The 27,006-nt window shown below is 36.8% G+C and overlaps 2 protein-coding genes across 2 annotated transcripts; both read right to left on the bottom strand.

Moving 5' to 3' along the window:
- Positions 1 to 213: 213 nt before the first annotated feature.
- ehd1b (EH-domain containing 1b) lies at positions 214 to 15,728 on the bottom strand. Its single transcript, XM_056737212.1, has 5 exons — positions 14,931 to 15,728; positions 9,194 to 9,291; positions 2,380 to 2,792; positions 1,905 to 2,069; positions 214 to 1,759 (listed from the first exon to the last, which is right to left on the bottom strand). Exons 1-5 carry the CDS (start codon positions 15,329 to 15,331, stop codon positions 1,238 to 1,240), a joined length of 1,599 nt encoding a protein of 532 aa, XP_056593190.1. The 5' UTR covers positions 15,332 to 15,728; the 3' UTR covers positions 214 to 1,237.
- Positions 15,729 to 22,282: 6,554 nt separating this feature from the next.
- wdr74 (WD repeat domain 74) lies at positions 22,283 to 26,148 on the bottom strand. Its single transcript, XM_056736611.1, has 10 exons — positions 26,017 to 26,148; positions 25,751 to 25,857; positions 25,544 to 25,668; positions 25,399 to 25,462; positions 25,161 to 25,304; positions 24,980 to 25,081; positions 24,099 to 24,255; positions 23,710 to 23,852; positions 23,451 to 23,504; positions 22,283 to 23,296 (listed from the first exon to the last, which is right to left on the bottom strand). Exons 1-10 carry the CDS (start codon positions 26,075 to 26,077, stop codon positions 23,111 to 23,113), a joined length of 1,143 nt encoding a protein of 380 aa, XP_056592589.1. The 5' UTR covers positions 26,078 to 26,148; the 3' UTR covers positions 22,283 to 23,110.
- Positions 26,149 to 27,006: the final 858 nt, after the last annotated feature.

Raw genomic sequence — 27,006 nt, 5'->3', positions numbered from 1 at the left:
AATACATCATTTTCTTCCTTCATAAACCAAGATCTTACACAGGCCCAATTTAGCTTTACATTTGGGGCAATAAATCAGATGTATAATGTGCCAAAACCTTTTTATTTCAGTGATTACAAATCTTATGCGTTTATAAAAAACATACCCTATTATAATATAAAAAGCCTTAGCTGAATAAAATAAACATACGCTTTCAGTCAGAAAAGCACAAAATTCAGGCTTGAAGCTTTTTATTGCAAACAAGACCAAAAAATATACATATGAAAAGCATTCGTAGATGGAGTGTAAAGAGCTTTTTGTATTAGCAGGTTGAGGCACTTAAACCATGACTCATAACACATGAATTAACAAAGTACTTTAAAAACTGACGGTCTTCGTGTTTTTGTCATGTGTCTATACAGTTAAAACAATCTTAAAATCTGTATAAATTCAAACTACTTCGTAAAACACAGATATTATTAGACTGTAGTTACCTACATATTTCAGAGCTAAATGAAAGATAAGAACCATGGCAGGAAAGCATCCGAGGTGTAATTTAATAATAACCAAACTTAATCGCACAACACAATTAGATGAACAGTTAATAAACTATGGATTCTACAAACACATTCCTGCTCATCCTTTGACAAACTTGAGGAAAATAACAATTAAGTCAGACAAACTTAAACTGTAAGGATTGTGTCATATTGTGTAAATATTCTGTAGATTAAAATAGGCACAACATAGACCATCATATAATTCACAAGACTGAAACAATTTCTCCCAGCATAACTTTAAATTTGATAAATAAAGTACAGGAGAAATGCATTAATATGATATGCAACAATTTAATGACAAATTTCATGTTAAACTTTAACAATCTCTTTGACCTCCAAGAGCTTCTTAACACAGACATTTTGGTCATAATGAAAATTTCCTATCAGCATACCATTGTAAAAACTGAAACAGGCTTAAATTAGAATTTGAGAAACTAATTTATTAATATTCTTGATTTCAATTAAGTTGATATCAACTGTTCTAACAATAAGAAAGATGATAAAAAAATGAGCATAGTTATGAAAATAAACTGTAGAGATGTACAAGTTAAAAGCTGTTTGGCTCTTATTCGCAGCTTACACTTAGTTTAATTACATCATAAACTCTGTTTATATATTTTTATGTTCATAGACCGCTCTTCACCCATGTACACAACCTCTCTTCGATTTGGCTCAATAATACAATTTCCCCCTTAATTTGATCACTGTCCACGTTTAGAAGGAGGCACAAGGTGACCCGGAAGATCAGCAGGTAACTCGTGACCCTCCAGTTTAACCTTGATGAGATGGTTAGCCAGGGCGAACTCCTCATCATCAAGGAAGCCATCATTATCCACATCAGCAAGCTTCCAGATTTTCCCTAGAACAGTGTTAGGCAGCTTGGATTTAACCATCTCCTTCTTGGCCATAGCACCTGAGACCTTCCCGTTGATAGGCGACAGGGTGTAGAAGATCTCATCATAAGTTGGTTTGTCTTTTATCACAATCCACTCCAGCTCGTCGATGCCTTCGCCGGCTCCCTCTCCGTAGCCGTGCCCGAAAGGTCCATTCATGGTGCCCTCAAAAGCACCACCCTGGACCGACTGGCTGGGCATGGCAGCCTCCTCCTGGCGAACGAGGGTCATAAGTTTGGCAATGTCGTTGGCCAACATGTCCTCCACTGCTTCCAGTAGCTTAGGCTTCATTACCTGAAACTTACTGAAGTCCTGGGTAGCAAGGATTTCCTATTGATGAAAACAAGATGGAATTAAGGCAAACCTTATAAGAAGTGACTGTATGTTTTTGAAATCAATTTCTTTTTAAATATTTTTGATTATTAAGAATTTGTTTTGCTAAATGATGACTTTGGATAAAATGTTGTCCATGTACCTGCATTTTAGACAATTGAGGGAAATCCCCAGGGGATATCTGATGTTCTTTTTCAATCTTTGCATAGATTTCACCCAGGTTAGCGATGAGCTCCTTTTTCTTATTCTCTTTCCCAAACATATTTGGCATTTCTTTCTTCAAAGCACTGATGATGTAGGCATGGACCTGGACAGAGAAGAAAGAAAGAAAATTCTTTAATCTAAATAGCAGGTATTAATTATGATGTCATTGTGTAAGGTATTCTCGAAATTACAAATGTGTACCACAGCAACTGACAATTTTCAGAGGTGACCACATGAGGGCATCAAACACTACATTGAACAAACCAGGATCATAATGTGAGATATGCCTGCAAAACTTTTAACATTATTTTAAATATGCATTATTATTATTATACCATTGCATATGCAACACTTAAAAATGGTCAACAACACTTTTAAATGAGACTACAATTACAAAAGTCTTCATTTTCTACCTTTGCCAGACGTGCCCGTTTGATAAGATCATTCAGCTTGCGCAGTGCTGCGTTACGCGGAAGTCCTTGCATGTCGCGGAAAAGGTCCTGCTCCTCTGCCTCGAACAGTTTCCTGTTATCCGGAACCTGGAGCGGCTGAGCCCAGAATGAGCCAATATACACTCGGATGACCTCTGGGGTGTTGACGATTTTACCAAGCGACCACATGAGGGCGCCATAAACCCTCATGAGCTGCTGGGTGCCGATCTGGTCAGCTTTGTTGAGAACCACTCGCATCTTGTCCTCGTGGTTCTTCAGTGCCCGGATCACCTGGGAGAACTCATCGGAGATGTCCAGCTTGTGCGCATCGAAGAGAAGAATGATGCGGTCCACACGTTCAGCAAACCACTCGAGAACTGCAGCAAAATCATAACCTGGAAGAGTAAGTTACAGGTGAGTTTGACATAAGACATGAAATTATAATACAAGACAAAAGACTGTTTAATCCACTTAGTCATTTATCATATATATTCCATGAGGGTAAGCTTTGGGGCAAGAAAATGTAATTTCCCTGATATTAGATCAACTGAACTCAATGTAGTTAATAAGCATGTGTGTGTTCCTGACAATGTCTCTTCCCGTGAAGGGCTAAAGGGCAGTACATCAGTCACCAGCATGATACTCTTGCACTTCCTAATCTTGCCAACATCACTGTACATCTCCATCCTAACACACAACCATGCATACATCCATCCACACAACACGCACAATAAAAAAATACTGTGTTCCGGTTTTACTATAGCTAAACTGATAAACAGGAAACAGAATAAATTGTCCTCTTGCCGAAAAACAGATCCTACGTTGGGTTAGTATTTTCTTACCTAACGGTTTACAAAAAATTGCAGGGAACAAAGAGAAATATAAGTAAATTGAAAGTAACAAAAGTGCCAAAAATACCTGAAGGATGCTGGCATATAAAATGAATGCAGAACAATGCATGTTAATGGAAAACGTTTGGTAGAGATATTATATCTGCTATTCAGGGTTTATAGAGCAAAGTGTATAAGATGCACAATCCTTTTCAACAAGGGCCAGAATAAAATTGCTTGCCTCAAGATCTCAGTGGTGTGTTGGCTCACAGCATGTCCAACTACATTGCTTACTGGGACAGAAGTTATCAATTTACATTTGGATAATGCAGAGAGAGTGTGGAGGCCGGTTGTAAGGCCAGATAACAGGAAGGGCTGCATCCCAGCTCCCAAGTGTTATGCCGAAGTCAGCAGGATGTGAAATCTGGATCTGAAATCAACATGGGCGTGACTTCAACAAGTCAGGCCTTTTGCTTTAGAAGCAACTATCCTTTGCTAACCTACATACACATATATATATATATATATATATATATATATTATAATATACATAAAGCAATAGTTCCTAATATGGTAGTCAATGGTGGCCAAGAACTGTATGTCTACAAGCATTCTTCCAAAATCTTTCTCTCCGTTCATCAGAACACGAAATTTGTACGGATCTGGAACAACTTGAGGGTGAGGAAATTTTCATTTTTGGGGGAATGGTTACTTAAATAAGAAAACGTATGTTAGTACGAACAAATTAATAATTAAAGATGCACTGAAGAAACTTTATATATGGTAAAATAAAACCAACATGCTGATTTTCTGAAATGGAAATCACAACGGGTGTCTGCAAGGGTGCCAGCTTTGTATGCACTGTACATAATCTGCTTTAAAGTTTACAACCCACACAAAGATAGACCGATTCTGCTAACAACCATAAATAGACATGTTGATTACATGCTGGTCTGACGGTTGATCTAAATGTCGTTAATGACGGAAAATGTATGAGGAAAATCTAAACAAAAGCTAATCTGCTTGCCTTCTCCAGAACAGATATTAACTCACAATCTATTATTATCTATAAAAACGAACCATTCTGAGATACTTCAAGCATAATACGTGTAAATTCACAGGGTCCTGGTAAAAGTTAACCCCTGCACCCTGGAATTTTCAAACCATAATCGTGCGGAGGTTATTCGTAATACAAATAATTAACCATATATTAAAAAAGTTTGGATATCTCCTTTAGTGTTTGTAGTTTTGTCCACTTGTATGCTAATATAATAAAGCTGCAGCTGTTTTTGAGACAACAGTTGTGAATGGTTTATAGCAAACGTCAGCTTGCATATGATTGGGAACAGATGATTTGCTTGACACAATAAAAAGCAGGTTAAAAGTTATTTGTTCTTGTCTACTTCGAAAACTTTGTCTACTTCTCTGACATGTACTACGGTTTACTCTTAACTTTAAATACTTAAAATGTATTTTTAAGTTCCAAATAATAGATCTTAAAAGTCTGGGTATGTTCAACATTGATAAAACAGACTCTCTTCATGATACAAACACTGTGGTGATTCCTGCTAAATATTAACCCAACAATGATCTTTGCAATCATACTGTAGTCTCTTTCTGCCATAATGCTGATCTAGTAGATATGACTACCTAAAAAAGTATTTACATGAGTTTTTCTGCCTTTAAAAATGTATTTTCCAGTAATAACCCTCAGCTACCATTTTAACAGCAACAACTGAGAAAGAATTGTGGGAGGGGTTCCAATGGAAATGTTGTGTGCATTCATTTGTGTATGAAAGGAAATGATCTCTTTCCAGTACCACTGGAAGTCAATGTTGAAAAAACTGAGAAACAAACAATCTACAGATCTGATATAATAATCTCAGTTAACAATAGCAGTTACTTAAGTTAATAGCTGTGAATCACATTATCAATGTATCAGAATTAACTTTGTATAATAAAATACGACACCTGGCATCGCCTTGTTACTTTATCAAGCCCACTTCAACGACAGTCCTCAACAGATGTGATTTCAGGACAAAAAAACTGCTGTGATAGGCCACCTAAGTGTATTCAGAGAAGCACTATCTGATTTCAATGAGCACAGTGATGAAACAAGACACGCTGCTAGTCAGCCATGAAGAATTAGGGCAGACACTGTGTACAGTAAACAACAGAGGTACTAGAATGGAGCCCTGTGGAACGTCACTCAGTATGTGACTTTGTTAAGGACAGAGACATTTTTGAAAAGCACACTGAATGGAAAGGGAGTGCCCACAAAGGAATCACAATAGCATTTGAATCTGCATTTACATTTTTAACCAAATAACTACAGAAGTTTACATTGCTTATTACAACCTCTTCCCTATAAGCAAATCAAAAAATTATTCGGCTTAAAACACTACAGTAATTGTGCTATAAGGGAGAAACATGTCAGTGTTTTAGGACTATAACAGACTGAGGCAACATGATTTAAAGGCACGTGTGGATTCATATTTAGCATGTTGCAGTTCATGGAAAGCCTAACAGAGGTCAGGATGAGAAGAACAGATGTGAAGTCAGCAGACTTTTGTGAAGTCAGCAGAGAGAAGATTATTAACCAACCTCACAAGATCTACACCTGAGCTTGACATAAGACAGACTTCATACAATTTTGCATTCACTTATCCTCAAGCTGTAAAATGGCATTTTAGCAATTCTACTACAGTATAAAATAGCACTAGTTAATTTTAAATTGCATTACTTGGGATTGGCTCTTTCATCTGTTCTCCAAAGTATACAGTGGTTTAGAACCACAATATGGAGACCACATTGTTGTGAAGAATGAAGTGGGAGGAGATAGTATAAGACAAAGAGCATAATAAAACTACTCGACGAACAAAATAAGGCGAGAGTAATGGATCGAATTAAAATAGCACGCATGCTTGTCCGCTTGCAAAACAACAGCGTGACTATGGCTACATCTCAAAATAGTAGTCATTCCTATCCGTGTTTTTTTAGAAAAGGTGCATAACTCACTTCACTCCCATCATTTTTCAGGACGGACACAGATTTCCTATCAAACTTGCTTTTGAAGTTATCACACACGGCATCCTCTTGACTTTAGTCTGATATTATTGGCTATGTGCCAAACTCCAGACTATGCCCTGAATATGACACACACTTTCCTTCCGTCTATGACTGTGTGTTATGCTGCCAATTCAACATTCTCCCTATGTACTTGACATGGGAGCGAACGCTCACATTTTCCATGTTCGGATAATGACACTAGCAGGGCTTTCCTCACATTTCCCTCCACCATCGTACAATTACTGTAACATTATAAAAGAGGAAGTTTTGAACACAATAGAGTCTGAATCTTTAAATAAACTCAACCTGTGAAGAAACACGCTAGCCATCTCAGCGAATACTTTTATGAGACAATTTGTACAATAGGAAATACTAACTTCAAACCCCAAACCGATTGCACCTAGTGGCATCTAATACGTGCCCATTATCTGTGTTATAAGAATTAGCTGCCACGCCTTGTAAGCCTTCACCATCTTCACTTTCAATCTTTATGGCTCTCATTCTGCCCCCGAACTTGAAAGAGGGCAAAGGGTGGCTACCACCATCTCGCTCTTGTAATGAGTCCAAGACCTTGTGACTCTCACACCCTGTGTGTAATTTCTGTGTGAAGTACAAAGGATGTATCTTGCATACTTTGTCAGCATGTGTTATTTCACACATGCTTTCATACGCATATATTATCCCTGGAATACAGTGTTTTGTCATTCACTAATGATGTTTTTAAACCCGCTTTAGGCACTGCCAAGCTCTGGGGGGAAGAGTTGCTCACAGGGTGCGGTCCCTTTGGAAGCCAACCTAAATAATAAACAAGTAAGAGGGATATGTACAATATGGAATTTGAGGGTTCTACAACACTTTGTCTGTACTCCCTCATGGGAGCATTTCTTGTAGGACTAATTTTCATATGCATATTTTGAACAGTTCACTCCCCTACATTAAAAGTGATAATATCATGTACAAGATAAACCATAGAACATTTTACAAGACTGGTCTATTGACCACTTCAGATGACGGTAAACAACACTGGTTCAATGATGGTCCAGAAGAACTTCATGTTTCACTACAAAAACATTTGAACAAAACTCAACAAACAGAATATTTATAACAGATTTAAAATGTTAAACAAATATCTTTAACATTATCATTCATTCATTCAAGATTAAAAAATAATATTAAGTTATTAAAAAACAAAACCGGAAGTGCTTCTGCTTACATTTTACAAAGTGGTCTACTATATTAAACAACACTGGTCCTGAAGTACTTTCTCTTTAAAAAATTGAACACTACATGAATGTTCAAATGAAACACAACAAACAGAATTGATAACTGAATCAAAATGTTAAATTAACTTCTTTAAGACTTAAAAGAAATGAAAATTTGAGTGAAATTTAGCACCATCTAGCGGTGAGGTAGCGAATTGCAACCAAGGGCTCACTTCACACCTCCCCCCTCCCTTTCAAAGTACTACGGTGGCAGACAAAGAACTTTCTTCGAAATCGTCTAAAGTATATCTTGTAAATGCATTGTTTTCACTGAACTGTGTTACATGCGAGTTCAAACTTGTGAATAAAGGCTTTTGGTTCCACGAAGTTCATTTCTATATAACCAAAACACAAAACAAGAATATTAGTGCAATCAACTGAAGATCTTCACCATTTGTAACTACTTTACATTTAATATATCTAAGAATCACAGTATTATGGCATTGTGAACAAGATATCAATATCTCATAACACTCACTCCCATTCCCACCATGATATATAATACCACAGTTTATGCTCTGTGGTACCATGGTATTACTGGTGCAAGTCCAAACAACAGTACTACAACAGTGCTCTTGCTTGTCAGGTACAAAAGGCCAGAAAGCCTCTCAAAACAAAAATAAAAGAAAAACATGTGCTGACATGCACCTATGCATGTATGACAAAACATGCTCAATAACACAAAACCAAATTGTTGAACAAGGTTGTATTCCGGCACCCCAATCGTTTGTATGTCTTTACTGTTCCCTGTCTGTTCCGCAGCAACGTCTGTTTCCTGGCCTACGATGCCCCCCCCCTTTGTCAGACCATTATCTGTAGATGCCACTCACCATCTGATCACATATTCACAGTCTTCAGGGAAAGGCAAGATGCCTGCACACACACTTACACATGCAAAACTAGATAGACAAGCACAGGAAGGGATCCAGCGTGACACCAGTTGGCTCCATATACAATGCGCTCTTACAATTTACTTGAAATAAACAAACATCACTTTGCTACATTGTAATCCTTGGCCAAAATACTTTGAGAAAATCTAAAAGCACTTTTTTAAGACAATAAGCAATCAAATAAACTTACTAAGGTGTAACTGAATATTAAATGGATATTCATTATTTATTTGCTTTATGTTTGCATGATTAAATCCAGGGGTTACCATAAGTATGTATTTGTAAGTGTCCACGAATGAATCAAAATTATAAATTGCAGACAATTCATAGTGTCTGACGGGAATAGACAGCCCAATTGTCACAAAAAACATATTAGCTTTTCAACTTCCCTTCCTTCCTACAGGAAAAGAGCCTATGGAAGGTGCATGAGTTTGTTGTGCTATAATGTAAACAGGGAAACTAAAAATACTTCCCTCTTAGCACGGTAATGCATCAGATACTGTAAATCTTTTGCTTAAGCCATATGTTTAATGACCGTAGGCAAAGTAAGCAAAAAAATTCACAACACAACGCATTTACCGATGCAAATTGAGGTCATAATAATAGGACACAGAATATGAGGGGGAAATTACGGGAAGGGAAGTCAGGGGACGGTAAAGAAGGGGAAGGTGGGGGGAGGGTGTGGGGTTTAAGAAACTAAGACAAAGAAGCATAAGGGAATAAAGACCGCAATACAAACACCAACCTCGGCTGATTCTCTGCTTCTCTCCGGCCAGAATACCAGGAGTGTCTATGATGCTGATGCTCTCCAGCACTGGATTTGGCATCTGAGCACATACAAACCTGACAGAGAGAATCAGACATTTCATTTAGATACACACTATCAGTAAAACACAATCAATGTAATCAATGTTAAACACACATGATTCAGGAATTGGCCGAATACTGGTTTCAAGGTATAAAGAAATGTGGAAAAGCCACGGTTTTAAAACCATTCAAAGTTTCTGTTATTTTGAGCTGGAATGCATCATATTTTGTTTCAGCTTAATTAGTTGTTTGCTCATCACCTTTCTTTATTTATGTATATATATGTATGGATGAATCCATGCAAGTTTAATTACTGGAAATGCATTTAAAAGAAGACCAGAAAGGGATGCCATGCTTTCAAAATTTTGGGAAGCACTGATTTAACCTGACATACGGTTCATTGTGTACTACTGTTGCAAATATTTTGTGTTGCTTAAAAATCAAATCTATTGTTTTCAATGATTTTTAAAATAACACATTTTAAACCTGCAACCGTTATACCGCCATACCGTGATAGTTTGGCTTAACGTTACCATACTGTCAAAATCTCATACCTCCCCATGTCTAATATGATTTATGTCTTATGATTGATGTTTTTAATGCAAAGGAATTCCCTTCTTATAAGCTAAATCTTATCATCCCAGCTCTTACCTCAGCTCTTCAGTGAAACAATCCGTGCTTTTTATGTTTCTGTATGTTTTTCATTTATGTGCCAACCCTACAGTCATGGTATCCCTGTTTTTTAGCATTCCAGCACATTTTAGTCATTCAATCTTCAAGCTCCAACTAGAACGTTCCCCCTGCATATTTTTCTTACTCCCCTATCGGTTTTCCAGAACCAGATCCATCACTTTTTTCTCTCAGTGCTGCTATCTTCACTCCTGACGATTATTTCCCTTCTGCATGCGTTCCACTCACTATCCGTCACACTTCCATTTGACTAAGACTGTGTATTTTGCCTTCAGGACATTTGTTGCACAGCTATCTGGAATATTCTGTTTTAATTCTGCCATTTAAAGACCAAAATGATCATAGAAGCAATGTCTAACTGACGGACACTCATCCAGACAATTTATGTTGCTTATTTAGCTGTACTACTGACAAACTAAAATATACAGAAAAAATAAATAAATATATGAACAGCCCTGAAAGTCGGTTAAGCTAACAGCATCTACTAAATGCGTCAATGTAAAATAAACCCCTCCACTGACTATACATTACGCCTGCAGACACACTCCCCGACTATTGTTCTTTAATGTCTTGCCCATTCAAATAGGCCTAATATTTGGAAGGGTTTATGTAAAGTATGACTAGTCTGTTTAACCAACTAGATATTTTAACTCTGACTTCAAAATATTTGTGTCCATGATAAATGAAGTAAATAGTCATTTCAACAGCATTGGTTTCAGAAATTGGACCATGTGGATACAAAGCCATCCATATTAAAGGTGGGATTAAAGGTTAGGCCACACGGAAGGGCCACATATGTCAGTTGGTTATTCTTACACTTAAAATGAAAATTCTCGCCCTCAAGTAGTTTAACATTTGTAGAACCTCCATTTCCCCAAACATGCAAACTAAGGTAGTGTTAGAAGCTTTCTGACCCCTCCTCAGATTGCAACACAACCTATCTTCAAAGCGCTGAATATGCGTAAAGACATCTTAAAATTTTCCATGCGACTCCGGTAGTTCAGTTTAAATGATTATAATGCGACGAGGATACTTTTTCTGCGCAAACAAACAAAACGACTATTTTCCAACACTTCCTGATTTGACTGTTAGTTTCCAGCACCCGTTCCCGAGAGACAACGACAGTTCATCCGGTGTCAACATCGCTCGATGCATGTGTGTTCTGACATAAAGCCTGTGTAGTCAGAAAGCTTCAAAACTTCTAAAACTACATAAATATGCGGGGGGAAAAAACAGAGGTTCATGGATGTTCTTGAGGGTGAGTAATTAATGGTAGAATCTTCATTTTTGGTCGGAGTTCCCCGTTAAACAACATGTCAACAATGCAGATAGACACCAGAGTACACACTAGACTTCAGTCGCCCAAATGAAGAAATACTTTCTACAATAAACCGCAGTTAAATGTCTATACCAGTGGTTCTCAAACTTTCTCAAAAGCACCTTTAAAAAAATTAGCTGTTCCAAGTATCACCCAATGACCAGCATAGAAAAATCACATGAATAAACACTTAAATGAATGATAGAACTGTGAATCTTTATCTTTACACATGGTCCTTCAATTCTATTGTATTGTTAATAATAAAAAACTTGTTTTATTTACAGGCTGTTTTCAAACTAAAGAACATGTTTTTCAAGTTAGTACTTATTGTGGACACAGCACTTCGGTGCACTGTAAACAGGGCTCTGTGAATTACTTATATGGAGGATTTATTAACTTTGTGGGGACTGGCAGAAAGACTAAAACCCTATATTAAAGACAAACAATGTGGAAAGAATATTTAAGACAGAAGATAAATAAGTATACGTAGAGACTCACCCTTAACTGCAGCGACTCTTTTCAAAGCCTGCAACATGTGTTTCATTGATTTAACCTCGAGTAGATGCAAAGGTGTATTAAATTAGTGCTTTACAGCAATAAAAACATTTTTACACGCGGTTAAATTTTTTGCGGTTCAATTGCAGAAATACATAAGAAGCTTAATTTACACAACTAGCTCATCGGAAGAGAGAGAGTAAAAGATGCAGAAGCGCCTGTCTTCTCCCGCTCTGTGTTTGAGCTGCCTGTCTGGCGCCTGAGTTACGTCAAGGACCAGTGATAAATAAACAATAATTTATACAACTATATTAAAATTGATATCATGTATTAAACATTTGGAATTGTATTTAAGACACGAGATGCAAATTAAAATATATTGTTTTTAAGTTCCTGTCGTCGCACGTACCACCAGGGGTCTCTTCAAGTACCACAGATTGAGTTAGACAATATAGCATTTTTTAACCTTCCCATGGTAAATATTGAAGTATACTCCTGTATTTACTACAGTAAATCAATTCACTAGTAAGTTAGCCTATACATTAAACTTAGCACGAAAAGGAAGGTCATATAGCCTTTTCTTCTTTATTGTGATGTACAGATCCGACTGAAATGGGTTCTGGAATGAGACATGTAGGGCGGGACTTGTCAATTCCCCTTTGCCTCGTCCTTGTTTAAAGATGAGAAGCCTAATCATTCGACAGTCATAATAGGCCCACCCTTTGTGCTGCTGAGACATACATCATGAAGAGATGCCGTTTTAAGATTAATGTTTTTGATTAAAGGTTACGAGGGCATAAAAAGAAGGTCATATACGGATAATTCATTTACAATAAACACTACAGTATTCTAGTGCAGTAAAAAATAAGAACGTCATTTTTGATTTCATGGTGACTTTAACACATTGTACTGATCAATATGAAATAGTGGAATATACTGCAGTTTACTAAAGTAAATGTAATGGTATACCACAATATTTTTTCATTTGGGAAAACCTCCAATTCAGTACAGATAGAGTCCTTATAAAGAGTAACTTATTAGCTTACATTGTGGAAGTCACAAAATAATATGATCCCCATGATAAGTTAAACTTTAAATTCAACCACCGTTCCACCTGCCAATATAATTTTCAGACTATGTTTTTCTATGTAGTTTATTAAAGAAATATTTCAAAAACCATCAGCTTACAGGACTATATGGATATCTTGGGAAGACTTGGAAATGTCTTATAAGCACAAACCCAAATGACTGGGACTAACAGTGCATGTTCCGTAACATCAAAGATCGCTACCAACTGATAACCGACTGTAAATGAATCTTAGTAGTGTTTAAATTCCATAGGGCTTTGCACAAACACTGTGAAAGCTTGGAACAGATATCTGAAAGCTTTTGCGAGGAAAGCTCACAGAGTGTCAGTCTGCAATTAAGTTTCACAATGCCAAATTCAACACTAAGCCTATGGAAAATGATGAACGCAACTGTACAAGAGAACATACTCGAGTTTCAGCGTGGTAGTATGGAATGAGAAACTCCAGCACAAAGGCGGAGCATGAACACATAACTGTGATCTACCGGAACGACCAAGGGGTTAATGTGTACTAAGAATCTAGACTTAAACCAGTGGCCACAAGTTACACAATACGGCGAACAATATTACCCGAGTTCTTTGCCAATAACCTTTACGCTATCTTTTAACCTCTACGACAAGGTCACAGGGAAAATGCTTAGGATTTTTTTATTATGCTTGATAAGCATAATATAAAGGAAGCAGGTCTCAGAGAGCTGCGCAGGGGACACTTTTAGGTGTAAGCCCATACGAAAGAAGGCTCAGCAAGTGCTGAGTCAGTTCCCAAGATTATCTGCACAGTGAAGGGGAATTATTATCAGAGTCAGTCTTTTTCTGTCTTTTGACAAGCAAAGATCCAAAATAAGTCACACAGGCCGAGAAGTGTCAAAATCTGGAAGTGTAGCCAAATTCTGTCATTATCTTGTGCCTTCCTTAAATATATGGAAAATTGATTTGTGGTATTCTTTTTTCTCTTTCACTGAAAAAGTCATGCATGTTTGGAACTGCCTAAAAGTATGCACAAACTACATAAATTGTTTACCGATTACAAAGTAGAAAACACAAACGAACTCAAAGAAACCCCGATTTGACCTCAGACAACACACGCCATCAAGGTGAATACAAAGAGGGAGGACTGGAACTCCTCCCCAAGTTGAATCTATTCATTTGAACATTCAATAAAAGATTTCAAATTCAAGGACATTTTCTTAGAATAAAACATTTTCTGCCAGCCCGGGCCTGTCGGGGTGTAAATACGATCTGTGCATAACACAATCCCCCAGCCAAGCATTGACCAGCATTAAGCATGCTTCATTGAGGATGTCCCACACGGGGACTCCAACCAGCACAATTCAAAAAGAAATGTGTAGTACTAGACCTTGAGAGAAACTACGCCCACCTCTCCCAAATTAATTAATCTTAACAACAGTCGATTTAACGTGGACGTGTCATGTGTGACATGTTTTGAAGGTGACTGTGAATTGATCTGATACACCATGTTAAACTCCAACTCCTGTTTCTTTACGTCTTTCCTTATGTAGGGCCCCGTTCCCTTTAAGAGCTTGTTAAAAAAAATGACCCCTTGAAGGCCCCAGCAGCTGTCAAAATCAGTGTCAGCTGACATTCTTCTTAGAAGAGGAAACCAACGATTAATGAGAAAGATGTGTGCATACAAAATATGTGAAAAGGCTGATGTGGTCGCCAATAAATGTTTGTGACTGAATAGTAAAAGTTCAAGAGCTGTAAAAGCATGAAATACATAACTTAAAATTACACAGATCACAGCAATATACTTTTAACACTTTATTGGTGATCTAACTGGAAGAATCTGGTAATATTTCAGATCAACCAATGTCAAAGCTCCATGCATTCAGTGTGGTGCAGTGGGTTCGTTCAGATGGACAGCTTTAAATCTTATTCTCAATATGTTTAAATATTGTTAAAATAATTCGTTCGTTTGAAACATACTCTTAAAACGACTAAAACAACCGGTGAAATATTAATAATTAATTTAATTAAAAAATTGTTGGATTTATCCTTCATTTTTATTATTGAAAGTGCATAAACTGCACAAATGATCGTGACAAATGTGGATGAGGATCTTACCTGTTCAGAAAGGCGTTTCCGAAGGAATTGAGTTTTCGGAAAGGTTTCTTGGGGTCAACCACTAAAGCGTTTCCCGGAATGAGCCCCTCTTGTTCCCCGTGCATCACCGCAATGAATGAGTCGGTGGTCGGTTCGGGGCCTATGCGCATTCCGGGGAAATCCTGCTCCATGAGATGACGAATAAAAGTGGTTTTTCCCGTGGAATACTGTCCCACTAAAAGTATCATTGGTTTGTTATCGAAGTCGGCGTCTTCCAGAGCCGGAGAATGAAAGTCGTGGAAGCGGTACGTGTCTTCCAACGGGAATAATTTGGTTTTGTAAAGTCGTCTCAGCCCCTCAGAAACATTCTGAAGTAGTTCGGGGTCCTTTTTCTTCCCGTCCTTGTTCGCCCAGCTGAACATGTTGCAAAATTATGTGCGAACTTAACTTATTATGTTAAGAGAAAACACGTTGACAGCCCTTTAAAAGACGATTACTTTTAAAGTTGTAAGGTGTTAAATGGTTCAATCCAAACAGTCCGAGGCACAACAGATTGCCAGCGTGGTAGTGGTGGTGGGTTGGTCCCGAGCTGTCAGCTGTTCTGTTGGCTAATCTGTTTTACTGTTAATTATTTTCTCCAGACTGTTTTTTTCCCTGTAAATCAGACTGAAGGTAGTTGAGTCCTCGGTTGCGATCTTGCAGCAGACTTTTATTTATTCTGGATATTCGCTGGAAAGTCAGCAAGCATCGTATCCTCCCACAACACGAGCCCTCTGCGCATTCATGTATGAGCTCACGCTGTCCCACTACATTTTAATACATTCCTATTGACCGGAACTCTGGGGGACTTCCAAAATAAGAGCCGGACCCCTCCCATGGAGTTCTGTGAATAGTTTATGTCAAAAATGCTTTTGGAAATTTGGAAATAATGAAAAGAGTATAAATGAATTAACGAATGATTATATAATTTAGAGACCCTAAATGACTGGATAGGGAACTTCTGCCTTATTTTACACATGTGTATCTTACTGATGGAATTGTTTTTTCTCAACAGGGTTATAATATTTATTATTATTGGTTATAATAAAGCAATAACCCCCGCGAAGCCGTGGGTTACAGTGCATTTTAAAACAGCTAAGGGGCGTTGTTAGGCACGACGCGAAGCGGAGTATTTTATAACGGCTTAGAACTCCGCTCAGCCAATCAGAATCAAGGACCAGAACTGGCGGTTTTATAATGTTTGTTATTATTTATTATAAAACTGCCAGTTCTGGTCCTTGATTCTGATTGGCTGAGCGGAGTGCTAAGCCGTTATAAAATACCCCGATATATAACGACTGACCGCACCACATAGCCTAAATATCTTTTTATTTACTTTATTTAATGAAACCTTGCTAAGCATATGGAGTAACTGTTTTATAAGAGCAATAACCCCCGCGAAGCCGTGGGTTACAGTGCATTTTGTAACAGCTAGGGGGTTTAGGCACTCGTACCTAGCAACGCCCCTTAGCTGTTATAAAATGCACTTTAACCCACGGCTTCTTGGGGCTTATTGCTTTAATATAATTTAGTAGGGTAAAGTATAGTTTATACAGTGTTGGGTGTAACTAGTTACTAAGTAATTAGTTACTGTAATTTAATTACTTTTCCCTTAAAAAAGTAAAGTAAGGGATTACTCGTATGTTTTCTGTAATTTAATTACAGTTACTTTTGATGTAATTAAACTAAATACTTTATGAAATATATGTGTGTTCAATAGTGTAATTGACATCAAAATTCAAAGTCTTTAAAATCTGTGCTTTAATGTATAATTCTCACATTTGTAATACTTTGGTCAGTTAATAATATTATTTATTTGAATGAATTCAATAAGCCGTTTCATGTCTATCCTTAACTAATCAAGGTTGATGTAGGATATAGAAAGTAATTAGTAATGAGTAACTAAATACTTTTTGGACAGAGTAATTTGGACAGTAATCTAATTACACTATTGAATATGTAATGAGTAACTAGTAATTAAATACTTTTTCAGAGTAACTTACCCAACACTGAGTTTATACAACAAAAGAACTTCATAAACCCTGTCTTTGAACATTTAACTGACTGCTTTATTTGTCCTGACTTATGATGTAAAATAGGGAAACAGTTGTTTGTGTGAATCTGTGCCAAGTTTAACAACGTCATATAGTCATCCTACACTTATCACCCACTATGTTTGTAAGATGCGGCAGTGTTACGCATCTTCCAGACAAAGATACTACTTATGAAAGAGTGAAAATGAAAGTTACTTTTGAAGTGTATTTTATATTCTCTATGGATTGTAGGGAGTTCCCATAGAACGGCTTCCATTCACCAGCTGTCACTATTATGAAAGTGAAAATGTTTTCGTAAAATGATGAAATCATTTTCTTTTAGACGAACAAATAACCTTACAATTGCACAGCTCACATGTACTGTTTTCTAATTGGATATAGTGTTTTTCACAACACATGTTGTTATAAAGGATCTTTACAGAATATCATGCTTTAGTGTTCCCAGCTAGTGGTGGGAAAAAATCCTCAGGGAACCAACTGTGAGCAAACTTTCCTCTGGGAGGGATGTATATGCCAAAGTGTGTTGTTACGAAAGTGTTTATTAAACACATTTAAATATTACATGTCATAAACACCTTTTTTGAAGTCCATCCAAACTACAAGGATGCAGGCAGTAGTTAAAGAATTGTCCTTTGTTGTCTGGCTGGAATAGGATGTACTGTAGTTGCCAGTCATACTCTTATTTATAGTCATTGGAGTCCATCCTAAATTACTAGAATTTAATATTCAGTGACTGTCAGTTTATTCCGGTAACACTGGACAGATTCCTGTAAACACAGCCTTAATCTAAACAAAACTGAAAGTAAAACCATTTTGATATTTGCTGGATACTGGCTTTGGAACAAGTGTGTGGGTATTGGAAGGTTTTGTATTTAAGCGACGATGCAGATGAGATCACTCTTTTATCTCACTTTTTGTAATGTTCATGGGGTCAATGATGTATTGAAATAAGAATTAGAATAAGAATATGAATTACTGATACAGTTGTTTAAGTGAATGGTGTTTTTAGAATATTAGATTTTCAGGAAGAGTAAGTCTGTTCACTAGATTTAAGAACACAAATCTGAAATAATAGAACAAAATCTGAGATATAGGCCCGCTTTCCTTAAATCAGGACTATGCTTTGGTCGAATTAAGATATTTATGTCGCTTTTATAAAAATGCCTATTGAATAATGAATAATATATATTACTGGTTGAGACGAGACCAAATAATGGCACTGATATATTTGAAGACGTTTCTTGGCAAGTTTTATTGAGTTAAGACAGGTCACACATTATTTTTTGTCTGGGACTAGTCTTAAGCCTTGTCTGTGAAACCGGGGCCATACTTACCAAAACTAAAAAGAAATGCAAATTCTTAACACTTTAAATACTGAGACATTACACTTGACATTTTTAAAGGCTATTGCCAGATGAAAAAATACTCAAATCAATTTAAATTTTGTATTTTAAAATTCACCAACAAACAGGAACAACGTCATAACAACATACTGTATGACATTATTGGTGTGACCCCACTATTGAATAACATTGTAATTACATTTGTGAGTTTTGTATGCTGAGAAAAGTCACATTAAATAGTCAGCAACTGAGAAAATTTATTTTAAAATAATTTAATGTTCAACCAAAATCACATTCATCAATATATACAACAGAAGCATGCAAAGAAACCCACAAATCATAACCATATGTATATATTTCCTATATAACCGTTGCATGTTTGTGTCTACATTTCTTAGCCCAATTATATAGTTCATTATACACATATGATTTGTACAAGCAAGTGTCCTGCATTCTCTTCATGGATAACGAATCAGCGTGTGTATTTAGCAGGGCAAACAGGACAGTGGCCTACAGAACTGACAGGCAGCTGGTCTGCAAACACTGGCTGTCAATTCATAGGTCATCATCCTGTGTCCTAGCTTTCTGCTAGTTTCTATGCTCTTTTAAAGCCACTTGTTAGTCTGGATAAAATGCAGAGGTAAAAAACAAAGAGAACTGTATTTATTTCAAGGAGAAACAGAGGTAGATAAAGGTGACTATCTGCACGCAACAGCAGCTCCACTGGAAGACACAAACTTTCCACATGGAGTTGCTGTTACACCCAGCCAGCACCAGATCTGTAAAACTACGCCTCCTGTGGACAACTGCAGGAAGTTCATTCATTCAAACACAACCGTCACAGGTTTAACAGCCATTGCTAACCAGACAAATTGTTCTTTAGCTAATCTAAAATGCAACATGGGTATCACCTGAAATGAAAACAAAATAAGACAGGTAAGATCAGGTTTCGGGCACGTGTTGATGACTTCCATTAAGGACATGTGAGAGTTATGATGGCTCATGACTTTGACCTCCTGTTTCTTTCTCATCTTTATGGCATGCCATAGACTCCATCATTGGCCAACAGCTCGTCCAAAGTGCTAAGACTGATCTTGATAACAGCAATTTTATGACGGCAGTCAACACGAGGCTGCTCAGCAGAAAAACAGGGTGTGTCTCTCAAAAATGTTTAGGCCTATGTCTCCAAGTCTTAATTTCACTCATCGCTTCCTTTTTCATGTGAGTCATGTGTTTTAAACAACCTACATTCAATAACTTTCCTCTCCTTTGATATCTTCGTTCATATCATATCATATTTTTGACTTTGACTTGTTGTAAACCTCTGGATGCTACCTTTGGAAAACAGCATAATAAAGTAATTAAACAGGGCACACATCGGATAAGTCAGTGTGTTATCTCCTCCTGATATCATCTCGTGTATTCACCATTATCTTTCGCATCCCAGCAGTGTGTATACTTCATTTATGCTGGGCGAGAAAAAAAATCAATGACATGAACTCGAGTAGGTGGTTCATTTATATGAAAAATCCTGATTGTCTTTCCCTCATTATATTTTTCTAAATAATACATTCATTTATTTAGATCTACTCTGTAAAACATTTTCATATTGCGACCAAGAATATGACATGTGAAATTGTGCTGTGATTGATTTACAAACAAATGATGCTGGGAGAAAACCTCAAGACAGACATGACGGCAATGCACTATTCTCTTTTTCTATTAAACAGCAAGTGTGATAATTATTTAAAATGTTGTGTAAAGGCTTGTACATGGATTTTTAAGTTTTTAGAAAATAGCATTTGATGCCTGAACACAAGCCTTTTGTAACTGAAGTCTTTTGATGTCCTCTTAAAAAGCATTTAGATCTTTTGACCTCAATAGACAATGCAGGTGTATTTACATTAGAATATTTATCTAGCCTTTTACATACAAGACCATAGCATTGTAAATTCTCACATGGATTAGCAAGTTTTTCTCCCAGAGCAGTTAAATTTAATACAAACAATTATTAAAAACTCCTAATATTTACACTACATGCATTCTTGGTCTTTACAAATATACAGACAACTTAATTTTTGTTCAAAAGTCACTTACTGTCACTGTTCTCCATCACAAGAGCCGAGGTTTTTTGAGTCTGATGTATAATTGAAGAGAAATCAAAATGAAATAAAGATTAATACTAAAGCATAACTAAAGAAACTCAGCTAGTAAAAAAGAGTAGCAGCACAAAGAGAGAGGCATATGGTGAGAGGTGTTCGTCAGTCAGCAATGCAATGTCAGGCCGAGGGAGGCCAGTTTAAAAGTGATCTGAAGTTGAAGCTTAGTTAATAATTACACTCGCTGTCAATATTTAACATCAGTTTGGCCCTGCCCCTCAAATTCAACATCCTGGACACCTATGGACTTACACATAGATTAGCTCAGGACCCCATTTTGTGTTCTCTCACAATCGCAAAACAATACATTCATATATCAAATAAGTTAAAGCAATATTCCAACTGGACTTCATTTGTTAAATGAAGCACAATTGAGACATTTATTTCAGAACTTGTGTCTTTAAATATAAAAGCAAGTAACCACTAGGTGGAGCAAGTAACTTTATTATTGACTGTTATTCTAGAACAGTCCACATCACACAAAACCTATTGTGAATAACATATTTTTATTAATATATTAATATAACACCAGTCTGCTTATTTGCTTTTTTTCTCCTCAAATGTGTGTTTCGAATAAACCAGTGCATGTGACATTTAGGTCTTAATTACTGGAATAGCACAGAAATGGATGAGGTAATGCTGCTTGATCAGAATAGAAAAAAAAGACTATGGACTCTAAACGTTGATAAAAGAAAGAAGAGTTTATAACCGGATAATAAAGTGCTTAGAGAAGATGGTTAATTATTGGCATTGTTAGGTTAAAGAGCACAGAATTATGTGCTGTGTGAAGGAATTTTAGTTGCAAATTGAATACAAAATAAAGATGCCAATTAATGTACCAGTCAAATCCACAGAGTAAGGACATTGGTCAGGTGGAAATCTGGGTTTGAGATTTGTCTCAGCAGCTCCTTAAAGGGATAGTTCACGTGAAAATGAAAATTCTGTCATGAATTATTCACTCTATAGTTGTTTGGTTGAAGACAGAGATATTTGGACGAATGCTTGTAACCAAACAGTTCATGGCCACCAGGAAAGATTACAATGCTTTGGTTATAAAGCATTCTTACAAATATTTTTCTTTGTGTTCAGAACAAAGCAATTGATACAGATTAATCACAACTCGAATGTATGTCAATTTAATTTTTTGGCTGAACTATGCCTTTAATATGTGACTCAAAACCCCATCTAAATTAGTACTTTTATTTTTAAGTTTTATAAGCTTAATTTTAATGTTCTACAAGTGGGAACCTGTCAAACAATTATGTATTTGATGCAAGGAGTGTAATTGTGTGATTTTGTTGTTTGTTGCTAGTTCTGGCTCTTTAAAAAGAATCTCGGGAGTATTTGAAATCTTTCTACATCTATTGTCTCATTACAAAACAAAACTTTAATCACAAACATGAAATGCTTTATTCATTTGAAGTCAGACCAACATTTATCAGAATCACGTAGGAATTCTGAGGCTGTTATCCTGCACATAAAGCTTCACTTTTACCTAGTAATTGCCAGTCAGCAATCATGACACCTGTCCACTCCATCCTGCCAGGTCTCAGAGTTCAGCTCATGAAGTTTTACTGCATTTCCCATCTCCATATTTATGCCCTTTGCTCCTTAGTTTTTATCTTTTCATTTACTTGGTTTCCATCATAAGATGTCACATGAAAGTCACCTATAAAATCAACTAAACATCATATAAAATGAATGGATGAAAACTATTTCATATTTTTGTTTCAATCCTTGCATGTAAAAATCCTTTAAAGCACTACAGAATGCATAAGAACATTTAAACTTAGATTCATTTTATTGAATTCCTCTGTATTGGTACAGCAAATAAAGTAACTTTAGTATCATAAGATACTATGACTTAACTGCTCTACATGTTTGAAGTCCACAGATTGATTTTTTAAGTGTTTTCAAAAATAAGTCAGTCATTAGCTACAAATTGTCTCATTTACAATGTGGCTTCTACAGCGAACCAAGATGTCCCTTATCTTATCAGGGAATGGGCTAGGATAGGGTGTGTTCAAGTGTGCATAGTGTAATGGTCAAGATTGAAACTGTGTGCATACACACACCCACACAGTAAAGGTATGCACAGGTTTTCTCACTCAAATCTACGATCTGTGCGACAGCACAGATTGATGCTTCTCTTCTTACACTAGTAAAATGCACCTACAGTATGATTCAAATTTACTGTATATAAACATTATTATGTTTTAACATTCTTTACATAAAGAAGTATTAACATACAAACTTCGACAATAGAAAACTGTAATTTCTAAGTACATATTTTCTTTCTTTGTGCCTGTGATTTACAACACTTCATTAGATTATAATATTCTTTTTAATTCAGAACTGCAAGGGTGGATGGGACAAACTGGTTCATATGCTTCAGCTCACATTTTGCTCGTAATCTAAAAATCACATTTCAGATCATTCCATAGATGTTAAAACCATTCGACGGGCAAAATGGGAAACTGTAATGACAAAAACATTATTATAAAGCCAAATTAAACATTGGCTTTTGATGGTGCAATTGTTCCCATTAAAAAGAACCATGTGTATAAAAATGTACTTTAACAAATAACACCCTAATTGTTTTTCTATTATTTCTTTGCTAATTTTTTCTTCTTTTTCCCATCGACCCCTGTAACTGCTGCTTTCTCTTTCTCGGCAGGCCTCTTTTTGGATTTCTCTGTAACCGTTTCCATGGTATCCCAAACCTCGTCTTCATCCTTGTCTTCCTCTGCCTTCACCTCCTCAACATCTCCAGTAACATCAACACTGGATGACTAAAAGAGACGCATATGCTCATTATTTTAACAGCGATATTGAAAATGGTATCAAAATCATCCACAAGAAAGACTTGTATTGTTGTTGTTGATAGCCAGTTACATAAAAGCGAATCATCAAAATGATGCTCTTTGACACGAAACTGCCGTTTACCTCTTGTTCTCGGCTCGAGAGCAGGACGCAATTGAGTCGTGACTTCAGATATACCTACATAGAGAGAATATGGTCATAAAATTACCATTTATACAAACACGACACTGAGTGGGAGGCACTTCTAATAATATGGTGCATGCAAGCAATGAAAATAAGTGGAGATTGCATATAGAAATCATAGATGGAAAACACAGAGAAAGTTCAGGGTGAAAATAAAAGAGAGTGAGAAAAGTACAGCCAAAACAAGATTTCTTCATACCTTGTGTTGTAAGGAGCGGTCCTCCAGGCTGTGTACTCTCAGAAAGCGGTCTAAACCACAGGAGGCAACCAATGGAAGGGATGGATGGCACTGAAGCCCCCGCACTGCACCCGACAGACCCTTGAGACACCCACACATCAGCCCTGCAGCACAACGCAGGCAGAGAGAGGTGAGCAATTGGGTCAGACAACATAAAAATCTCAGGAGTTTAACATTACATTGTATATCTGCAGACTGGCTGGCTACATCTTTGATATTTGGAACAGGAAGAGATCCAGGGCACATACAGAGTCAACAAACACTACTGAATACACGCTCTCAATACTAACAAGTGAAACTGCTTTTAAAAAGATCTTATCCATCCACACTGTGCATAAAAACCTACTCACCTTTCCGGAGATCAAGAGTGGCAAGCTCCCCGTGAGTGTTACCCACCACCACTGTGTTCTGGTTGGCAGTGAGAGAGAGAGCTGTGAGGGGATACTCTCCAAACTGAGCTTCCAACACAGGCCTCTTCTGAGAGGTCGAGGGGTCATACACACGCACCTGATGGAGGACAACCAGAATGATCATTAGATCATCATGGGTTCAATTTGACAATACAAATCTTCAAAAAAATCATGTTAAGGAGATCATTTTTTTTATATTATATAAAAAGTATATATTATTGTATAGATTATATTAGATAATGTCATATGCTGCAGGAAAAAATTATGAGACTATTCCAAATTCTTATGTAATCAGCATTTTGAAATGTACTGTGGCCATTCCAGTCTAGTGTCTGTTGAATTTCAACAAAATCAAACCGCCGGAGTGACAAAGACTGACAGCATTACAAGACACATGTAGTTGTGATAAAAAAATGAGGTTATCATATAAAAAAATATTTTGAACGTTTCCTAAAAACATACACAAATATTATTGTTCTTTTGCTTAAAAGTGAATATAAACTTGTTCTCTTTGCGGTATTTCTAGGTCTGAAAAAATACAGAGCATCTTTTCTGTTATTTTGACCTGTTGCTCCAGGTCTTGTTTTCAGCAAATAAATGCTAATAGAAACAATATTTTTAAATGAAATTTGGGAGAAATAGTATTAGTAGTGTGCAGAATGAAACGAAAATTATAATTTGACCTAAAGACATACCTATAAATAGTAAATGGAGAAAAACTGAAATCATTTTGAAATGGTCTCTTAAATTTTTCCATGGTTGTAAATACTGTACTTAACATCCTTGACAGTAATTTTTTGTACGGCGTAAACACAACAAACCTGATGGTGTCCAGTGCATGTTACTATTTTATCTGAGTCTGGGATGAAGCCGATGTCTCTCACCCACACAGGTACTCGCATATCCAACCAGTCATGGGCTACCTGATTTGAGAACATATGGTACACAGTTGGTACACGTACTGTAAACTAAGAGGGTAAAATGTTTTCTTTGTAGCCTTACATTTTTGGCAGAGAAAATTGCTTTATCTGGTCTCTCAAGGTCCCACACTTTGAGAGGATTCTCTTTCCCTCCTGTCGCCACACGATGGCGCTGTGACGGGTTCTGTCTCATTCTGCAAATTCCACTGCCAACATTTACCTCAACCTATGGACAGACACAGATGGAATATAGGATACGAAATAAAGTACAATTGGGAGATGCAGAAATCATGTAAATACATCTGCACCCACTGACTTACCGTGTCTGTACTGCCTTCCTTCCACACCTTCAGTAATCCCGACTCTACACATGTGATCAAAGAACTGAAAAAATTGCAAATGTAAAAAAAAACATTTGTGATGCATCATATTGTGTAGAAAGTGACACAACATACTGATATCTACCTGTCAGTAACAGCCAGTCCTGTGAATCTGCCTTGTGATGGATCCCCACATTCTCTGCTCCCTGTGAAGATGCCTTTATCCGTGCTGAACGTCGATACTGTCCCATTTACACTGCCCACTAGCACCTGTAAATACAAACAAACATGCATGTGCTGTCAATGTCAATCACAAGATGATAATGATCAATCCTGTCATTTGTGTCCTCACCTCTGATTCGTTTTCATCTCCCCAAGCCATCACACACACCTCCTGATCACGACTCAGACTGTTCATTTCACAAAAGTTAAACGCCTGCTTTTTGCTCAGACTCACACCTTGATGTGAAATATGGACGAAAATAGGTTATTAGCTTCAAGAAACCTAAAGGGCCAGAACGTGCCAAACTCACGTGTACTGAACATGGCTCGCTAGCTAGTTTGAAAGAGTGAACCATGTGTCGGAAAAAAGCAAAGAATATCCCAATAACTTCTTACCTTTTAATATACCCGTTTCGGATCCTAGCCATATCGAACATATTTGACTTTTGGCAGCCATTTAAATGGCTATGAGTGATTTAGACCGTTTAGATTGATCAAAACAGAGCCACACGATATTGTGCTCTGACAATACCGTCCGGGTGTAAAACGTTGACACGGATATTTTAGTTCCGGTTCAGATTAAAATCAATGGACGGCTTCATAACGTAGAATATCAGTTTGCAAATTCTCTTTAAAGAGATTTATTCGTAGACAGGTTACATTATGTTATTTTAATAATATTTGACAATTGTTTCACAACTAATAACTAACTATTTTTGGTAAAACAATGGTATTTCAAATGCTAATCAATTCACCAGTCAGTGACATTAGTATGGTTTACATTTTACATGACAAACAATTTTACAAAATATGTGTGTGTTTTTCAGAAAGGTCTTGATTACAGCAGCTCTAACATTACCATACATTTATAGTTATTATAATATAACAGCACTAAACTAAATCCTACCCACTTGATGAATAAAAAAGGCATTTAGAATAATAAAACCGGATAGTATATTTTTTATATATTAACAATGGAGTTGTGAAGATTTAAAACTTAAGTGAAGATAATGCAGAAGAAACCACCAGGTGGTACTCTTGGATTTTATTAGTCTAGCACCCATGCTGGAAATATATCGAAGATGCTGGAAGTGCTTTCGGACATTCAGAAGTATGACTAGAAAGCCGAAAACTGTCGATATACCTGCAGTCTCAATAACACAAGCAATACAAGAAAACCATAAGCCTTAATATTAGAAAATTCACCTTAGGCAACATTTCAATCAGGTGAAATAGATGCATACGATATTTCCCACGCATAAAGTACATGCAATAAACAGAAAAGTGAAGTTTTGAAAAAGCCTGAAGCTAATTAGAAGAGAGAAAAAGACCCTAGGGGGTATTAATCAAAAAGAAATGAAGACACCGTAAATGATGGGGAGCTAA

Source organism: Triplophysa dalaica, chromosome 22, assembly GCF_015846415.1.
Source record: "Triplophysa dalaica isolate WHDGS20190420 chromosome 22, ASM1584641v1, whole genome shotgun sequence".
NCBI classification, from domain to species: Eukaryota; Metazoa; Chordata; class Actinopteri; order Cypriniformes; family Nemacheilidae; genus Triplophysa; species Triplophysa dalaica.
This window is presented reverse-complemented; position numbering and strand designations above follow the sequence as displayed.